General features: G+C 40.9%; 2 protein-coding genes across 4 annotated transcripts in view; one reads left to right on the top strand and one right to left on the bottom strand.

Moving 5' to 3' along the window:
- Positions 1–2,585: 2,585 nt before the first annotated feature.
- Positions 2,586–5,060, bottom strand: LOC135490799 (F-box/LRR-repeat protein 14-like). Its single transcript, XM_064776306.1, has one exon. It carries the CDS (start codon positions 5,058–5,060, stop codon positions 3,858–3,860), a length of 1,203 nt encoding a protein of 400 aa, XP_064632376.1. The 3' UTR covers positions 2,586–3,857.
- A 1,946-nt stretch (positions 5,061–7,006) lies between these two features.
- The window catches only part of LOC135491352 (protein Wnt-5a-like), a 32,103-nt gene continuing 17,788 nt past the window's right edge, over positions 7,007–21,321 (top strand). The window contains exons 1-2 of one of the 3 annotated variants that reach the window (XM_064777160.1): positions 7,007–7,381; positions 18,414–18,536. In XM_064777160.1, the coding sequence (XP_064633230.1) occupies positions 18,418–18,536 (119 nt within the window). In that variant the 5' untranslated portion in view covers positions 7,007–7,381; positions 18,414–18,417. Of the gene's footprint in view, positions 7,382–11,832; positions 12,122–18,244; positions 18,537–21,321 lie in introns of those variants that run through there. The other 2 variants (XM_064777159.1, XM_064777158.1) reach the window with 2 other exon arrangements.

Here is a 21,321-nt window from a genome sequence, read left to right on the forward strand (position 1 = left end):
CAACACAAGACAATACAACTTACTTTGTCTTTAATAGTGCCACATGTTCAATTTCATATTTTACTTTGCAGCAAAAAAAATGAAAAAATGAGATGATCCAAGTAACAGGGCACCATGGTAATATACAAGAGGAGTATACATTTGAAGTAACATAATGCATGAGTAAAATAATTAAAATAGTAAAAAAGGAGCAATTTAAAATGAGTCGAAATACTCTTTAAAAAGCCTTTTAAACATGTTTTTTGAAGGAGTCTGTGCTTGTGAGATCACGCATGCTTGATGGGAGGACAAAACTTTTAAACTGTGTATGAACCAAACCGTTCTTCATAAGATCACGGCCTCTAGAACTCGAGAGATCTATAGTGTGACAATACTCCACAAAGAAAAGAAGAAGACCCTGAAGTATAGACCCTGATGGTATTCAGGGAACCACTATGCTTCCAGTGATATATTTATAATCTCATATTAGTTTTACTTTCAGATTCTAATATAGGAAATATTTAAAAGCTCGTATTAGTTTTACTTTCAGATTCCAATTTAGGAACTTGGTCCATGGTGTTGGAGAAAATCAATGGAAAGAAGACTGAGATTTAGCACAGGACACAGAATTTGTCAGGTTTGTATCACTACTTTGTATCCACAGATAAACTTTCAGAATTGGTCTACAGTTTTCGTTGAAGGAAGGAAGGGACACAGGGGCAATTTTCAAGAAGCAGGAGAGATGACGCTGCTATATTTTTTCGCTATTTTTCATGACGAAGGAGGTAAACAGAGAGATTGACTCATTTCTTGTCATTTTCGAGAGATGGAAAGGAAGAGAGATGATGCTGCTATATTTTTTCGCTATTTTTCGAGAGGAAGGACATGCAATTTTCTAGGAGAAGGACTGAGACTGTTGAGGTTTTTGTCACTAAATCTTATTCACAGTTGTAGTCGGTCTTCAGAGTCGAGAAGGATTCCTTGATGGAAGAAAGGGACACAAAGTGCAGAAGCCGGACAGAGACTTTGTCAGGTTGGTATCAATAATTTGTATCCACAGTTCTACTTTCAGGCATCAACTTTTTCTACCGAGGTTGGTATCAATAATTTGTATCAACAGTTCTACTTTCAGGCATCAACTTTTTCTACCGAGGTCGAGGAGGTTTCGTGTAAGGAAGAAAAAGGACACAGGGGCCCTTATCAAGAAGATGGACAGAGACTTGGTGGGGTTTGTATCAATATTTTGTGTCGACAGTCTTACTTTCAGATATCAACTAGGTCTAGAGTTGAGAAGCATTCGTCTAAGGAAGAGAAGGACAGGGACCCTTTTCGAGAAGATGGACAGAGACTTTGTGATGTTTTAATCAATGTTTTGTATGGTATACTTTCAGACATCAACTTGGTTTACAGGGTCAAGGAGGATTCCTTGAAGGAAGCCACACAGGTGCAGCTTTCAAGAAGCTTGAAAGAGACTCAGGTTTGTATCAATAATTCGTATCTACAGTTATACTTTCAGACTGACTTTGTCTAGAGAGTTGAGGTTTCCTTGAAGGAAGGAACTGGGACACAGGTGCAGCTATCAAGAAGCAAGACAGAGACTTTGTGAGGTTTGTATCACTAAATCGTATCTACAGTTCTACTTTCAGACTTCAAGAAGGAGGATTCCTTAATGGAAGTGACACCAGGGACCAGCCGCCGGTTTCATTGAGATTGTTTGACTTGTTCATTTGAGGCAAGCATTCAGTTTTGTTGTCACCGGTGACTGGGTAAAAAACAACACGAGACTGGCTCATCAAGATGAATGAATTGAGTGCTGATGGAAATTGGCTGGCTGCACACTAAGACCTACATTCAACCAGAAGATGTGGATCATATCCAGAGAGGGTTGTATGACTTGTTGATTTTAGCAAGCATTCGATACTATTGAATCCGAGACCGGAAGTCACACAAACGAGGACTCTTTGATTCCCAATAGATAGGATAACAGGCCAAACAGAATAATTTCAGTTATCAGTTTCAATGGGGTCGTAGGTTGATTGATGCAAGCAGTCTCAGAGAACGTGAGCGATAACCAACTACCATCAAAATTAGTAGAAGGCAGATTCTCAATGGATAGTAAGCCAAGCAAAGAATTAAAAAAACGTTATCAATGTCAAAGTTAGAAACATGGATTTCCTCATTTGATCAGATAACCAGCAGGCAGAGGGTGGTTGTTCCATCGTCTGTCCTCCATTGGCCTGATCGTGTTAACTTGTCAGAAAAACTTAAGTCTTTTTTGGTTGTGTAAGGTCTTCCAACCTGACAAGATAACCAGCTGGCAGAGGGTGGTTGTTCAATCGTCGGTCCTCTAGTCTCCATTAGCCTAATAGTGTTTACTTGTCAGAGAAACTTGGCCTTTTGAGGTTGTGTAAATGTCTTCCCACCCTGATCAGATAACCAGCTGGCACAGGCTGTTTGTTCCATTGCCTCTCCTTGCCTGTGGCGTCTTTGTAGAGTTGTCCATTAAACACTCCCGTCTCCCGGGTAAATCTGGAGAGGAAGTCCCCTGTGAAAACCTAGTAACGCACTCGAAAAGAAAGAAAAAGGGAGCTTTTTTACAAGAAATAGTGTAATTTTATTCACATCATGTTCCCCTTGTCTTTTTGTTCCAAAACGAGTAATGTATGTAAAAATAAAATGCTTCAATTTCAGCACCATTGCTCATGAATTTAACAGTGTCATTTATCAAACTTCAACACGGTCTCATTACAGTACAATATCAATATTTCAAAATGTACAGGTTTTACTTTATTTCAAAGACGAAACTTTCATAGCACAAATGTACAGAAGTACATAAAATTCTTACAACATCATACAGCACCGTCCAGAAGTAACTTGATGTTCCTCACCACATGCCGGATTGATGCAACACTGTAAAGACACAGCTTTACCATGAGAAACAAAGCTCTACTTTACACCATAATTATTTAAGATAACACCCCCGGCGACAGCTCAAGCTCAGGACCGGCCTTGCACTGTACCATCGGTCAAGAGGCGTCGTGAAAGTTTCCAAAACAAAAGGTAGCCATAGTACATGCAAATCATGTAGACTCCTTCAACTTTTAACTCCCCGATAAAAACTTATCCTCCAATCCAGTTCGAGATGGGATGGACAATAGTGCCTGGAGGTCATCCAAGTGCAAATGTAGCAAAAAATTACACCATACCCTACAATCGGCATACCAACACAGCACACTGTACATCCACATAAAAAGCCAAATATGCACAGTACATGATTATCTTCAGCGGCAGAGCCATTGAAATCATTCAAGCATGGACAGTGACAATGATCCCATTGAATACGGATTTTGCCCAGCAGGCATGCCATGGATGAGCAACCAAGGCTCCATGGCGACACGCAGACACAGGGCAGGAATTTTCTGAATGATAGGGAACTTCTGTTTGTTACCAGGCAGTTTTTCACATTATTCGGAATTCTCATTTTAAAATGAGAGCAACTGACGTTGTTGAAGAAGGAAAATATAGGTGGACATGATCACCAGACACGGTTTAGAATTTATAATACCATGTACCAATTTATTCCTCTTGATGGGCAACCACTGTCATGATTGGAATACAAGACTAGAGTGACCCAATCTTAGTACATTCACTAAGACATAAACGACCTAGCTCCTTAACTTTGGACTTGGATGTCACTACATTGCACATCTTGCTAAAACGATGTTAGGACACCCTCTCTAAAAGACACTTGTTACAGAGTATTCAGTTGTAGCTAGCATTGTCTGTGAGGACGCCTTTCAGGACATCATCTGTGTGCGGCACATGTAAAGAAGGGGTCCCTGGACTTCCACTCTATTTGGTTGGCCCAGTACCACTGACTACTTCTTATGCCATAGGCCCAGGTTCAGAGTCCGCAGACTAGGTAACTGCATAATAAGCTCCAGTCCAACAGTTGTTATCTTTGTACAACCATACAGATCGATGCAGGCAAGATTGCGTAAATTCTCCGATATCAAACGCAGGCCCTTGTCTGTCACCTTGTTACACTGTCCGATATTCAGTGTTGATAGTTCCTGAAGTCCCTGCACCAATTTTTCTATTCCTTCGTCACTAATGTTACATGCACTGAGACTGAGATTATTTAGCCGATATAGTCCTTGTGAAATATGAATAAGCGACTGGTCTCCGATTCGTTCACAGAAACTGACGTCCAAATTGGTGATTTTAGATCCACCCTCCGCCAGATATCCAACACCGATGTCACTGATATTGTCACAACTTCGAAGGTTTATTTCACACAATGTTGGCATTTTGGACAAAAAACGTAAGCCAGAGTCGGTGATGCTGCCACAAAAGCTGAGATTTACACTCCTCAATGTAATTAGTCCAATGCTGACATGTTTCAGGGCTTGGTCTGTTAGTTTTTGGCAGTCTTGCAGACCGAGATGTTCCAGTGCCAAAGTTCCAGTAGCAGTATGCGAAATGTTACCAGCCAAGTGTCCGATCCCTTGATCACCAACTTGTCGGCAACTCCGCAAATTTAACCGGCGTAGTTTACGAATGCCCCAGGCACATAATAAGAGGCCAGTGTTAGTAACATTAGTGCAGCCTCCAAGTTCTAGCACCTCCAGATTTTTTAACCACTGGCAAATCTTTGCTAGGCTGCTGTCAGTTATTTGTTTACATAGGCTCAGATTGAGTTCGATAAGGGAGGGAATTTCGTGGCTAAATGCATTAGCCAATGCCACATCGGTTACATTATAACAGCCACTGAGATTCAGGCTTTGGAGGTTTGGGATACCAGCAACGACGTCTTTCAAACTCCGCCGCAAACTGAGGATTTGAATCCGAGAAATCCCTCTGCGAACAAGACTTGGAAACAAAGAGGGATTGGCGCGACGCAAATGCAGCTTCGCCTCTACTCCCCTCCATACGACACGGTGATACCCTGCATCCCGCCAGGCCGTACAGACCTGCACCGCACGTCCCTTTTCCTTGACGTCCAAATATGTGAAGATTATAGCGAGAATTTCGGGAAAAAGACACGAAATATGCACGGAGTGTCTTTCCGCGGAATCCATTTTGAAAGGTCTTCAGTGAAGAACCCACGTGATTTCGTTGACCTATATGCGTATACAATGTATAGCGATAGCGTAGTGTATTGTTAGCTTCTGTGGGTTGGTTCATTACCGGTACATGGCATTGGCACCGGAAATATGGCACCTCTCCGAGGTCAAGAAAATGAGGGAATTTGGGCCAGTGTCATGGATAACGTGCCTGGAAGTGTCCTCGCAGGGTGCTACCGGATGCCTGCACGCGGCAATGAAGCTCCTCGACTCCAATGACATGTTATTATCAAGACAATTCATTTAATTTGCATACTTCGTCGGAAGAGTCCAATTCATACAAAATCTGATAGATGGCGCAATCGGGTTCTGCGGCTGTTCTGGCGGTGAAAGCAAATTGGTCCCTCGATTTAAAAGTCGTACCCTATTGTTGAATGGATGTAATTTTCAACGGGCCTATCTTGATAGATTGTGATCGTGCAATAGAATATTTGTTGGTCCAGTCTCTTACTTTGTCGCTCAATGTTTTTGAGCTTCAAAAAACCTTTGATGCAAATTTGCACCTCGGGTGTCCTATGCATGCTTTTAACCCGAAATTGGTGGCTTGCATTGGAACTAACTTTTTCCCCCTTGTCCGTCATTAAAGGCATTCAAGTGTGTCGGTCAACCATGACTATCTCCTTTGTCCCTCCACCATAAGGTCTAGTTTCCCCTTATGACATCACTATATCGGACACTCGGCGCCCCATTTTTGGAAAGGTGTATAGCTGTGTCCATTGCACATCTTTCGAGAATTTAAACATCTAATCATGCTCTTAATCGGGAAGGTTTGTTAAACTGGTACAGAATCTGATCCCGATCAAAGTACACTCCGGACCTGTGGGTTATCACCCCCCCCCCCCCCCCCCCCCCCACCGAGGAGGTATGACATAGAGTCGCTTTCATCCGGTTCGTTCAAAATTCCCAATTTCTTTCGCGTTCCCTGGGAGAATTCCTCATACGAGTGCTGACTAGCCTTTTGTGTTGTCACTAATCAGGATTGTAATTGATGGACTGCCGACTCCAGCATCGATTTCTTGTGAAGAAACGACTCACCTGAGATACTAGGGAATTGCGCAAGGACAATCAATCAATTCAAACCACCTAAAGGCCACACTTATGTTTTCCGGTGGTTTCTTCTCTGCGCCATGCCGTAATCCCCAAATAAGCGTTTTGCGCAATGCGCTGCCTGACAGAGTATAAGTTTGAATATTCAGTCGCGCAATTCCGATCCATACCACTGCCAGTGCCAGAAGAAATAAAAAGCATCAAATTACAATCCGCGTTGATAAACGCGTGGATTATTCTTCCGCAGTGTTTGCCCCTTCCAAAGTTTCACAGGTAGGTTTTTAGGCCGGTGTAATAGTCTTAAATACCCACCTTGAAAACGTGTCCTTCCCAATCGCATGGTGACAGAAATGTTTTGTTTTTGTAGAGACTAACATTGGATACCTCCGATAGCGCATTGCATTGTCCGTCAGGACTTGTCAGCGTTCGACTTGCCTCTACGGTTGGGCGCTAGTTGTTTTATTGAGCCGCCCTTCGCCGAAATTTGATTGCTACTTTTTTGAACAGCCACACTGCGAACGTTCAGCACTGATTTCTGATGATGCGGTCCTGAAATGTAATCAGAAAAACCTTAACGGCAAGACCATGCCCATGAATCGATGATACCACTCGCCTTGGGAAAAGATGTTCATATCCAGTTCTGACAAATCCAGCGGATAATCGCCGATAACTCAACCAGCAGAATGGTTTTAATGACCATTTTACACATCTCTTGACAATAGCCTCACCGGGGAGTGCGCCAATGGATCTGAGATGTAGAATTAATGAACTGGGCGTTAGCAATGGCATGATCCTCTGAGGCGGCGAAGTCATAGTGAGTAACGCGTTAGCTCCTTTGAATCATGCCTCTCTCAGGAGGACTTGAAATGTTGAGAATGATGCATTGTAAACTGCCATGTGGTTCTGCGTCATGTTGGGACTTTTACCTCAGACTTGACAATTTCTCGGAATCAAGAAGAACTTGTGTGCCTTTTTTCGATGATTGTTCAGATCGAAATTAGACTCTGACAAGTCGGATTCATTCAGGAGACCAGCTGCTATTGGCCAGCTCTGCGGGAAAATCTACCCTAGGATCCTTACCACTGTATTTTGAGCCAGGCAACGTCCAATTCTAAGTGTATACATACGTCAGTCCGATCAGTCGGTCAAAGGGACGTATTTGCCAATCGCTGGGACCTAAGAAACTGCCCATGTCAGCAACAGAGCGTAGGACACTTGTCTTTTCTTTGGTAAGTTGGCGTTGCATATTGTTTTTCTGTGTCTTTTCTCCGGTATGCTTAAGGAATTGGTAATACCACACTGCAGTGTAGGCTGATGGTCACGGGAACCACTGACTTCGCGTGTCGCCGTCTTAACGCGTACACATCAAATGTTCTCCAGCACTTGTCATGTTGTGAATGATGTAGCGAGTGTCGCCGTTTCTGCGCGCACCACATCGAATGTTCTCCTTGCACTGGTGGAGAACATGTAGCACGTGTCACCGTTTCAGCGCCAACACATCAATTTCCCCCCCCCCCCCTGCACTGGTCAGGGACAACGCTTGAAACCGTCAGACGTCGAATTGTTCTCCCTGCTTTGCCATAGCGCATGCCGCTTCTTCAGCGCGGAGTACATCGAATGTTCTCTCTGCACTGGCACTGGTGAGGGATGTAGCGCGTGTCGCCGTATCAGCGCGCAACACATCAAATGTTCTCCCTGCACTCGTTCGGGATGAAGCTCGTGTCACCGTCTCGATCAGCGCGCAACCCATCCGGCCAGTCGGCTGTCTCTGCACTCTTGAGGGATAAAGCGCGTGTCACACAACCCGGGCGGGGCTGCACATCGGATGATTTCAGCTCCTGCTATCGTATATAGCACTGATTGGCTCACCTGATCATCTCAAGGGCCCTAACGATTTCCGCGCAATTGTTGTGAGGTGGTTTTGGACAGAGGCTTTAATGTGAGATGGAGGTTTTCTTCGCGTCTGATAGCCAGGCTATGGCGATATGAACCTTGTGTGAGATATTAGACATCTTGCATGTATTTTCAAAACGTCGTTGTTCTTTTTTTAATAATCTAATCCGATCAGTTAGTTGTAGCTGAAAGTTTAAATGTAGTTGTGGTAGACTGTCTACTTTACACTTTGTAATGCGCTTTGGTCTGTAGAAAATTTGCAAAAAAATTGTTATTGACCAAAGCTGTCAGGCTCGAGTAACGAAAACTACGATCAAAAAGGTCTTAAGTTGTCCAATGTGTTACTCTTAAGTACCGTTCGTGCTCATTTCTAAAAAAATGTGTCATAAGCCCTGTTTGGTCTTCTATTTGCCTCGACATAATCTCCTTCAAACTAAAAAAAAGCATGAAGGATTATTTAATCGTTCAAACTTAATAATGGAAAATTTAATGGTCTTTAAAAAAAATTGTTGGAATCTCGAAATAACCAGTGTGGATTCGAAAATTGCAGTAAAGCACATTGTTGTTTTGGTGCAAGCTCAAATTTGGAAATCCGTGCGATTTTTTTTCTCGAAAAAGCTATGGGCTTTATAATGGATTCTGACTGAGGCTTGATGAGATGATAACGATGAGGACGAGGACGCGGACGCGCACGCCGCTGACGAGGACGGCGAAGATGCTGGAGATTAGTTTTACCCAGTTGACTGCGGAGACGAATACGAGTGCCCTCGTTATGATTCCCTCCACAGGTCAAATGATCCATTTCACATGCATGCTGCATGTTCATCTTCGATGGCCGTGATAATGATTGACAGAACACAACAGTAGCCGTCAGTTCAGCAAAGTTCCAAACAGACTTTTTTCGCCTATCAGAAAATCGTTATCTCCGGTCAATCTGGTTTTGTATGACAATAAACATAGTATAATAACATTAGTGAACAACAGAATGTTTACCCAGAACTGTTAAAACAACTCCCCCAGATTCCACGCGTGCTCCACCTCAAGGAAGACTGGTCCAAATGCTAAAGGTGAAGGAACCTTGCGGTTGCTTGCTACACTGTTTTATTGTTACTAGCAGACGGCGTGGTGAAATTAATCTAGTATATGATAATATGATACTTTGTACCGCAAAATCTCAGCGTGATTTTGATTTTAATTGTTTCCCGATATGTTTTTGATTGTTCACCATTGTTGCCTTGGTGTACGTTTAACATAGACACATCTTGAAGCAGCACAGTCAACATGGTTTCGCTTTTCGCCAAGAACACTCGTTAACCAGGTTGCCTTTGATATCTATATATTTGATAAAAGTCGTTGTGATCCAATATCATGCTCCTTGCGAGGTTCTTCTGGGATGCGTGGTGGGTGTGGGATAGTAATCCTCTGCATGGTCCATGACATAGTGTTCAAGTATGAAATCCGTCTCGTGTTTCTCACAGGCTCTGATGAACTTGTTCACTCTAGGCATCGTGAAGGCGCCCCATCCGGACCCCTGAAAACAACATAATGTATCAATGCCTAATGTGGCTAATTATTCACCTAAACAGCCCAGTAGTTGTGTTATCGCGTTTGTTGAATACCTGCCCGTCTCAGTATATTAGTTTCCCCACAGTCGGCGAAAACTTCTTCAGATTTTCAAAAATGGCCAATGCTCCTCTCGACACGGTGACCTTGTTGTCGTTTCTAAAAGCTAATGGTTCTCTGGTGAGTAATGGGAAGGAACGAGTAGGGAATTCATTCATTCCTTCTTGGAAATTCTTTGGAAATTTACCAGGTCCAAAAGCAAAGCACGAAAATACTGTTGGATTTCTACATGACACATAAGAAGTGCTGGAGAAAATTGAAAATAACACTAGATTTTTTTGAAGAGCCTTCCTGACTGTTTTTGTGACCTTCGAAGTAAACAAGATTTGAAATCTAATACATGTATACATGCATATATGTACATTTTAGGACGCCAAAATAATAGTATATATAAGTAAGCGACCAGGAAACGGTCTGGTATCCGATACAAGCTCTATCTCGGTTACGTGGTTCTATAATCCAAAATCGCCAATCTGCGAACATACCTCGTCATTAGGTGATCTAAGGCACAATCATAACACCGAAGAAGGTTATCAGATATAGGCAGTGACACCAGCAGTCCATCGTAATGAAATATCAGTAACAAACCTAGCATGTTAACAGCGATAATAAGGATTGCTTGGGGAAAACTTTGGATAATTGGATACAGCTAAGGTAATGATGTCCTGGTAATTGGGTAAGATAAAGGAATGGCATTAGTATTGTCACCCTTGCGTGAGTCTCGATTAGCCCCGAGATATAATCTCGTCGGCGATGATTATGCCAAGTGACCGGACACTTTCGATGATGAAACCAATAGGGTAATAGCAACACGAAGTAGTGACATCAGACGAAACAACAAAGGTAACTTTGAGCAAAGATGGACAGTTGGTGGCCTGATGATGAAACTAATTTGAACTATACGTGCATAGTAGCAAAAATACATAAGCGAGCCGTTCTGAGGGTAGTCAGTGCTACCATGAACACGTGAGTACCATATACACACTGATGGTACCATCGACATTCCAATGTATATAGCATGCTAGTAACTGGCACATCAGTTTCATGCCGTTTTTGGTGACGAAGTGGTATGATCAAAGGTATTTATAAGATAAAACATGACATCTTCCTCGTTTCATCATGAGTTTTTAACACACTCCGCCTCTGGATATTTCTGTACATATGACGTACAAATGAATACAAACACACTAAATCGATGGATTCTTATGCTTCCACCTTCCGAAATCCAATTCTAGAAAGTGTATTCAGTGCATCCTGCTAGCATTCCTTCCTATATCAGGTATCAACAATACACCCATTCGTTTGTTCATCAACTGCAGATTAAACAACCGTAACACAAACAGTTGTAGCAATCTGTCAGAGGCGCAACAACTGCTGCTCAACATGATCGGTTGAACAGAACAAAAAGGTATTCATTTCACTAATGACTGCAAAAGAAAACGTTGACTTTTCGGCAGACGTGCCAATTGCATTGTCCAGTCAGAGGCAATGAACGGCTAGAGAAAGCCTGGTCGTTCTGTCCAATCAGAGACAAGTGATGTTGCTTCACCGAAAGATACCTTGCCATTTTCTCAAATTAGATGCAGTGAATTCTGCTTTAGTTATTTTTTTCTGTAACACATGATGCCATCAATTTGCTTAGCTTGTCATCTTTTTACAACAGCGCTAATTTTTATCACACTCGCCTGTTTGTTCACTGTATATCCAGTTGGCGTTAGATTCGTGATTTATAGACTCGCTGTATACAAACTTGTCAATATTTGCTCTTCAAAAATAATTTGGTGGTCTTCTACTCCATGATCCCATTCTTCTTCTTCTTCGTCTTCTTCTTCTCCTCCCCTTCCTTGTTCCTTGTTCCTCATCTCCCTACCATATTCACGGTGCTATAATGTAAGTGAATCAACTAGTAAGATAAGAAACGTGATGCTGATGCTGTTGATGAAGATGTTGAAAAACGATTTTAGATTCGCTTCAAAGAATATTTTCGTTCATGGCAAAATATTAAAGCACCCATGAATAAGCACACGTTGTCCTGCAAATAAAATAACGTGTGAATCGACAGTAACCGCCAAATAAATAAAAAAGCTGAATGCCAGCAGTAGGTAAACTAAGGTGCTTTCCATCACCCTCACGCCTGTTCATTTCACATCAGACTGGTGGGTTTATGGGTTGGAATACCGTGTCCGCTTGCTACACGTGCAATACGTAGTTGTACCTACGTATCCTCCGGAATAGGCTCTTCAAACTCTCCAGAGTTTCTCTCAACTTGCCAATGTTGGAATTCTTGACCCCTTCCCAGTTGTCTTTTCTGAACAGTTACAGTTTCTTTGGATGAAATAGGATTTTCTTTAATGGAATGGGACCAGCACTGAAATAATGTGTTTTTATGACGTATTTTTGGAGGAGGCGGAATAACGTATAGCAAAAGGTCCAGGATGTAATTTTTGAAATAGGTATGTATGAGAACACCCCATTTCAAGTACTTGTCCAACAATTCTTAACTTTGTCACCACTGCAGGGAAGTAATAGATGGAAGAGAAAAACGAAAAAAATACAACAGCTTAGTTTTTTCCCTGGATTTCGCTTGAAATTGACTAATATGTGACGTACATGTACTTCAATTGTTCATTACGCATCAAATCACAGCCCTATCCCAATGCTGCTTTCCCAACTTTTTACTCGAAGATTTTAACATTCTCTCGTGTCCTTAAAACGTTACAAAGCGTAGATATGTCGGAGAACTGATGTTCAAAATGAGCACTTTATATAGGCGTTTGTAACCGGACTGTGGGAGTGGACATATCACTTAAGATACTGACTGTGTTTTCATTGAGCATTATGAAAATAAATTTAGTATCTCAGGTGGGCAATATCATCATTACAAACATTATATAGGTACTTTTCATTAAGTATTGCGGATTTGCTTCATTATTGTACGGCCGTGTTCTTTCGACGGGTCAGCTGGTGGAGAAGGACTGTATAGACATCCTATAGAAATATGTGCAGTGGCCATAGCTCTACGGTAAAAAAACGCCGGAAACCGTTACATCTCGTCTTGTTGCAGAAAGATTTTATCAAAAACAAAATTCATGAAATTTACAGCACCCCCTCTTCATTGGAATACGATGTTTCGACTGATGATTGTGATTATTTTCTTAGTATACTCGTTCGAAGGAAATACTTTTCTCCCATATATTTTCACGTAAATCAAGTTTCGCTTTTCCCAAAAAATATCGACCCCCCCAAAAAAATATCAAAGATTCTTGCAAAAAACTAAATAATAAATATGATTTTGTCTATTAAGCTCGCGGCTACGTCGAATTGAAATCTTAGTTTTAGCTTCCCCATTGAAAATATACCAATTGAAGTTGCATGGTAAGCTCAAGCAGTCTATAGTTAGATTGTATTGTGCTGTGTATGCATCCAGACTTCCAGTGAAGCCGGCTTGACTTTTTAACACTTCACAGCACGCGTTCTCCAACTGCTACCCAAAACCAAAGATCTGATCTCCGGCGAAACCTCAGCGCTTCTCCCAACAGTCAATGTACTTCACCTATCGATAGGACGAAATTACAAACTTAGCTTTCGCTAAAGAGAAAAGGCATTCGGAGAAACTGTAGAGAGCCTCTTTGGGATGTTGTGGTACCCCGGTGCGACTGAATTACCCACTCACTCGAAATAGATACTGTGGAGAATTCCTCTCATGGGGCGCACTGCTCGGTGAAGTTACCATTTAACGAGACTACTGGGGTAGCCTCCGTCGTTGTTTCTCCTCTTGAAAATTGCTTGTTTATCATTGGCAAATGCTAGACGAAAGTACCACGCGGTGAAAAGGTGGTGTAATCGCTGAATCTAAGAGGTTTAAAGGAATGGTCAGTTTCTGTCGATTTCTCAGATCTTTTCAATGGATTCTACAAGACCTTGAAAACTGCGAAGATCTATCCGCCAGCAACGGGTAGGCTCTGATAATCAACTTATGAATTTCCCATGTCTAAAGGAGACTTTAATGTTTTGTCGAGAGTAACGATGGCATCTGATAATCAACTTCATTTCGAAATGTCTTAGGGTTTATGTCAAGTGTACAACTCTTTGGTTTTGTTTGAAGGAAATTTCTCCTCGACGACCCTTGCCCTCCAAATGGCATTAGGCTACATGTTGTTGCGGGCTTTTAGTTCTATCCTTATTGCACTCGACTCAGCTATTAAGTAGTAATTCAAGGGGGATTTGACAATATCAAAACATGCAACAAAATGCGGGACAAAAAGGGGCGGCGAAAATCCACCAAGAATTTCTTTCACCATTGTGGGGTGCAATGGTATTTATTTCTATCATGGTGATCGCCAATTCAAAGGATATTAACTAAATGGACTTCGAGAATGTTGAACAAGTGATATCAAAATAAAATTAAACCTGTTTTGCTTCGAAGTGAACTCTTTTGTCAGCGGAAGTCTTAGACTTAGTTTGCCGTTTTCAAAATGGCCGACGGGCAACTGAACTGGAAGACAACAATTCAAGCGAGTGTATAAAATGAAATGCGCTGAAAATATTATGTTATTGATTTACAGACATGTACTCATGGTTTCATTTAGGCGTATCAAATCACCTTAGGCGATTGATTTTGTTGTACTTGTGGGTGTTAGTGCGTCAATCGTGTTTTGTTTCACTATTCACGAAGTTTAATACCATGAGTTTGTCGAAAAGACACCAAATTTGCTCAGAACCATTACATGAAATGTCACTCGTTTGGGGATAAAATAAGTCACAATACTCGAATAATCTAAAAAAATTATTTCCTGATTTTGAAGTAAGCAAAAAGTGGAGTGTTGTCTGCTTCTGCTACAGTGGAAACATCCGGCGAACGCGCGACAGTCTTGTTTTCTGTCCCGATTGATGATTGCAAGGATATAGATTCCATTTAAGAAAAGTGCCCTCTAATAAACTACATGTAATTTAATTAAAAATGGAGTGATTTCATAATTGACAAAATCTATAATATTATGACATATGATGGAATGAAATGTCCGGTTTATGAACCTTTAAGCTGTAAATGTCTGAGTATTTTGGCGATAATTGATTTAATCAGGGAAGAGTCCAAGATCCGTATTTGACAATTTCGAGTATTTTGGAAGTAATGACAGTTCATTCAATGTCTGAAAGAGTTCCAGTAAATATCCAGAGGCTACAGTTAGAATTGGTACGCAGTCTTTCACCAAAAGTATGCCAGAATAAACCGGCTTTCCACCTCGAAAGGTAAACTAATTACCAAAGTTTTCTGCTGCAAAACATATAACGCGTATTACACGAATATCTCTGGTACACGCATGTTGAATATCTGCACTTCAAGGCAAGTCAGACTCGAATAGTGGGTAAGAAGGGAGTTTAAATATTTAATGGAACCTTCCTCTTTTTGCCCAATAAACCACCACCAAAATGGGCGTTTGTTCAAGGCGTTCGTCCGGAAACAAAATACTGGATGTTTGGAGGGGCGCCTTGATGATAACGTATGGCATAAATGATAGTTTCATGTGGTACGATATACACATTTGCAGTTTCAAATATTGACTGGACGAACGGAGCGTGGAAACAACTGTGTTAACGTCGTCCCCAAATGTGCATCGAATATCGCCAACTTTTTTTTCTGGGGTCACCAGTAAGTGGTCGTGGTTTTGTATGTTTAGTCATACGGTGTCGAAAATTAGCGGAAAGTTTAACTTCAATTATGCAAATGTCACCAAACATTGTGAGCAAATGGTCCAAACCTCCGCAAATATGGAACAAATTCGTCAAAGCATCTATCTACGCATGCGCAGGTTAATTAACATAATTGGTCACTTTATGTAATTGTTTAAATGCTGCCGATTTATCAGAACGCGTCGTTCTGCTAATGAGGGAAACAAATTTTGGTCAAAGTCATTATACAATTAATAAGCAATTTCTAGAAAAACAACCCAGGTTTGTACACCAAGTGTACATGAAGCATACACTGACATGTTCACATCTATATTGTGTGGACAATGGCTCAAGAAATTTGTTTTGCTGATCTGTACTTCAACTCGATCAGTATTAAACACTGACGATAAATTAGATTTTGCTATAGAGACCCTGAGAAAGTTCTTGTTGTTGGTTGAAAGTTGTAACATTTTCTTAATTAAAATTAGTTGCTCTAAAGGCATCTAAATACTTACTGCTTCACATATTAATTTGTTATTTGCATTCTTGATTAACAAGGTGTGGGATCGCATGCCCTTTGAGATAACAGAATCGCAGCAAAGGTGAAAGGGAGAATGGTAGCCTTTGACGTTAGTTACTTGTAACATGGCGGTACTATTAAACTAGAAACTTCCTTGCTTGTAAGCAGAGCATAAGAGACCATGCTACTGGCTATATTCACTGCTGCAGAAGACGCATCAAAGTATCAAACCGAAACATCAATGAGCTCGTTCTAATTTTCTAAAAAGTATACCATATGTCCCCTCTCCTCCCCACCCCATCATTATTTTAGTTTTCCTAGCCATCCCTCCCTCTTCGACTTGCCCATATTTTATCTTCAGGAAAATGTGTCATCATCAGATTAACATGTTCACCTTTACAACTAAACAGCCCACAGGAAGGATCCATGCCGGTCGGTACGGACCCTTTCTTCACATTATAGCCTAAGAAAGCAAATTTTCCACACAATTACCAAAACCTTTAGACCCCCATCCCAGGATTTTCCACTCAGTTTGACAGGAAAAGGAACTTAGCATATTCGGCTTTAAATCTGCCAGAATAATTTTCTCACACTCTGTTGGTCAGTGCAGTGCGAACTAAAGTCTCTTTTTAAACTTAAGTTTGTTTTACTGGTGGCGAAGATTTCTGAACAAAAAAGGAATCTACCGCACTATTTCAAAAATGTGATTTATATCTCTTGTTTGCTGCGGGCGTATTCCGAGAAAGAAATCTCTCGTAAATGATATAATCTATCATCATCTACCACCTTTGATGTTGAACATAACAGATTTAGTTTTTTTTTTCTTCTACTCACTGCTACTATTATACTGTACTATTTATTCTACCGATTAAAACATAAAAATATGCGAATTTGCTCAGCTCAACTCGGCAATTCTGTTGTCCCATACAATCTGCCGCCTCTATGATAAAAAGAATGAACGATGTTGGTTGGCCCATGTGGATCCTTTTTATAGACCTTGGGAAAAATAGCTTTTTACTATCGGATACGACATTCATACCCATCTGCTCCCCTAAAACCTCCATCCGTTTGCCGATTCCCAACTAGAAAGATTGACTGGTTCGGCATTTCTTTGGCTGATATCATTACTGGGTAACCAGCAAGAGGACATCAGTAAAGTGAGGTCTGTAGTAGTTGCGAGATATTTCAAGAATCATGAGGTAGGCCTATACAGTTTATTATTACAGCTTCAATAGGCGTTACATGGCAAAGTCTAGCATCTGTTTTGAAGAGGTGTACGCTAAGATATGAAAATGCCTTTTGCTCATCAAGGAACGTAAATGGAACGACTTGAAGATGACAGTAAGATTTCCCACCTAGCCAGATGGGCAAAAAGTAGCAAGCCTGTTGAAAAAAGATATGATGTTGACTAGACCATTAGTTCCAACGACATCTGCGAAATCAAATAGTTAAGAGATGAGTGTTCTTAATGTATGCACAGAAGGGTTGCATCTTCTTGTGAATTCCAGAGTCTACATGAGCTCTCTGAAAACTAAGAGGTCCAAGTTCTCGGTTTTAAGGGTCTCTTACAAAACGTCACGATTATTACAATACAGCGTCGCCTGAAGTGAAATTCTGAACTTGTCCCGTATGATAAAATCACTCTTTAAAATAGTCAGCAGGGGTGGTACGCCATTGTGCCTTTGACAGTTGACCTGACCCTGGGTTTGGATGCCCGGGGGTACATCAATCTGTTTCGCTGAGAACTCTATCGCCTAAGGTCTCAGACTATGGCTGCCTTCAAGGCACACTAAAACTGGAATGACGTCTCGAGACAATGCAGCATGTTTCGTAAGGTGGCAACGCCAACGGCCAATTATTTTAGCAATTACTTTTTCAATTTTCAAGTAAATGGTGTAAAATGGTCAAGTGTCCTTTCTCATCACTTCATCTTCTTGCCTAAACACTACAAACACAAAAGCAATGACAGTTCGGGGAGATGGTCCATGCAGTTTCTAAGGCTTGAACAAGGGTGTTGGAGGGGTTACCTGTACTCTCTCATACCATGAATCTATACCAGGTCAGGAGGATGGTGGTTAACATCCTCCGTCACAGTTTTAAGAACTGTAAAATGTTTGGACTCTTCAAAACTCTCAAAATGTCTTAACTGAAGTAAACTAAAAGGTGTTAACTTCGAAAAGTACATGTGTTTATATGTTACACGAATAAATCAATATGGCGTGTAGGAAATTAGTGTTTGATATTTGAAAATCAGTTCGTCATGAGAGTGAGTTTCGCTATCGGTAATACCATACCACAGCATGCAGCCAATCAGAGCGAAGTACTAGAGAGCTCGCCCAGTGGGCCATCATCGAGCGGGGAAAAAGAGTCATTCAGTCAACGCGACCGCCGCACATGGAGTACCTTTACAACCCCGCGGCGGACTACACGTTCTAAACCACTGCGGATTCTAATATGATATGATAATCAATAAGATGTAGTCACTTTGGATATTTCTTGTGATTTCTATAAACTTTTGCCATGTGTTCATGACGGTGTCTTGTTATTTTTCCTAGGCATATGCGCTGGAGGATTGTTGACAAAATGACGCACTTTCCTTGGAGGAAATATATACTCCCGCTGGCTGCGGCTCTGTTGCTGCATGTTGAGTTGACGGCTACCTTACAAGCAATGTGGTGGTAAGTAAATATATTAGATCAGTTTTATCTTCTGTAAGTGTTACACGTCTTGCATCGGTGCCCTATTCTTGTGACAACAAAAGTTTGCAGTAAGTTACAAGAAAAAATATGATATGATTTATCATACTTTCTTTGTAGCATTATGTCGCAACTGTTGGTCTAATCCTCTTGCCGCCTTAAGTTAAAGGACATCAGTATCATGGTAGTAGTCGTCTATTCTTCCCCTTGGCACTCCTTATGATATATTGCCTTGAATATTACGATATCATAACATTTTAATGAACAGTATTTCAAAATATTCACCTTAAAAGTATGGACTCAAACAATTGTTACCTGAATCACTAGACTATTGTATACTCAAGTGAACCTCTTATGTCCTTAAGTGTAATTATTTTAACAATTTCTATTTGAATAATCGTGTTTGCAGATGCCTCTTCTTAGGTTAACACGGGTGCCAGTCTGATATAAATTGTTCAGTGTGTTTAAATGCAATACTCTTTGCAAATGGTTCCATCATTGTGAGATGGGCATTTTTGATTTAACGATTATTTGAGTTATCAAAAAATCAAAACAGTACATATATTTGGTATTTGCTTAGTTTTGGGTATTAAGTTTACCTTTCGACCTTTGTCTGTAATCCTTTATTTGACGTATATAGAGTCAAGTGCAGCCATATCATATCAGCCAAATCGAAGAAAAAGTTCACACAACAATTTAAGGAAAGATTTGGACACATATCCGATTTCTGTCCTGATGTATTGTTTCATTTTTTTACGTGGTTGCTCTCCGTTGTTAAGGTTTATTTTTTTAATGGAGACATTTGGCATAAGTGCTCTCAAGAGGGTCGTGCACCGACCAGCCCGGGGTATATCGCCACAATGGTGCCCCAGATTACTTAAAAATTGTAACATTAGCTAATTTCTAAGTGAAATATGCAAATTGTCAGATAAAGCGCATATCGCGCTGGTTGGAATTCTCCGTCGAGAAAAGTCCGAAATAGGCATCTTTTTGGCTTTTCCCGGTCTGCTCTGTTCATGACGGGAATTTGCATTTACCTCCAAGAATCCGTCGTGGTAGTTTCATCTAGTATCGGACCAATTGCAGTCTGTAATTCGAAGTATGGGCATTGCAGTTACATTATATAATAGGTGCTACACTGTTTTTTACCTCCTGTTTATGGTCGACATCGCAATGAGTATGCCCAACCGCGCACTAATATCCTGCTAGGCCTTCAACGTCACTTCCCCGGCGGCTCAACGTGGACATCTATGAACATCTTTAGATATGTTATAGCCAAGTTTCAATAAATGATAAGTTATTTTTACATTGAATGTACCGTTATATTACATGCTGAGATGACATGAGGTGCACTTAAACTGCACTTGACGGACTATAGTATTCTTCGTTAGTTTTTAGTGCTTATTCTCTGAAATGGATCGGAATTTATGTTGAAAACTTGGTTGAAAGCATGGACTCGTATTTGTCTGATACTCTATACGAGATATCAGGGTACTGTACGTCAATCAATCGAAAGATAATGTGTACGCATATCTATTCTCACAATTTCAACGACTTGACTGAAATCATAACCATAAAATCCGGATTTTACTTTCCTCTACCAACAACTGCAACTGTTAAATATCCCGTTTGTGATTTATGAGGCCTTTACCAAAATCACACCTGTTCGGAAGTGTAGGCCTAATTGGCTAATCATCCTAATAAGGCACTAATAGTTCGCAAATAGCTCTTGTCTAACCATTTGGTGACCAGTAATGGCAGGCAAGGTGTCTGCCTGTACAAATCTATTATCGAAATTATTTGTCGCTAATTGTCCAAACTTGATTGAATGGATGGAATGTTATGGCGAAGAGTTCATTTCACCCAAAGTCGACAATATTTTTTTAGACGAGGGTCATTTGATCTTCCTAGCCGTGCAAGGCGTGGGACTGATGATAAATTAAGGCGACACCCTATTGGGCCGAATTTGACCACGATAGCTAGAAGGTGGACGGTGGCTGAGCACCGAACACACAACTTTGCCTGATCATTCGCATTATAGACATTTATATACCACCAGCCTTTTTGTATCATTGGAATGCCAGTCCGCGTGCCAGTACTAAAAGTATTTGTAGAAAAAAGCACCCCCACAGAGTCCGACAACTCAAAGTGTACTCACATCATAAAGCATAAATCTAACACATGTTGTGACGATTCATAGAAAGTCGCCACGAAGGAAACACAATCATTGATGATCTCATAGCAGTTAAAGGGGATTACCATTGACGAATTGAACATTTCATGCTATATTCCGCATCTTTGAGTTCTTTGAGCTAACAAGACTCATGAGGAATCGCCAAGCGTATCATGATGACTTCAGTTAGTATTTCAGCAATGACAGAGCGTTGTTTTTGTGGCATTCATTTATTTAGTTCACAAGTTAGGTATTTAGAATTCGAATACTAGCTGTCTATAATATCTCAAAAGCAGTGTTCTTTAATATCGAGATGTCGTGCTTGAATGACCCTACCGCAGATATTGTCAACACCAACTCATAATAGAGCTAATAGTCCTAATCTAATCATCGACAGAAGGTGCCACACTTTTCCCAGGACCTATACACACTTGGGCAGTGACAAGAGAATAAGTTTACTTTCTTTGGTCCTTGTTAAAATAGATGACATATGCCTAAGTACACGATAAATACAACGATGATACGTTGTCCGTTAACCCACTTTTCCCATTAGTGTTATTTTAACCAAGATCATTAACCATGTATCACCCTCGT

Source organism: Lineus longissimus, chromosome 7, assembly GCF_910592395.1.
Source record: "Lineus longissimus chromosome 7, tnLinLong1.2, whole genome shotgun sequence".
In the NCBI taxonomy this organism is placed as follows: Eukaryota; Metazoa; Nemertea; class Pilidiophora; order Heteronemertea; family Lineidae; genus Lineus; species Lineus longissimus.

What these genes read in the sequence shown, in the direction of transcription:
- LOC135490799 (XM_064776306.1), bottom strand. Translation starts at nt 5,060, where the DNA reads ATGGATTCCGCGGAAAGACACTCCGTGCATATTTCGTGTCTTTTTCCC.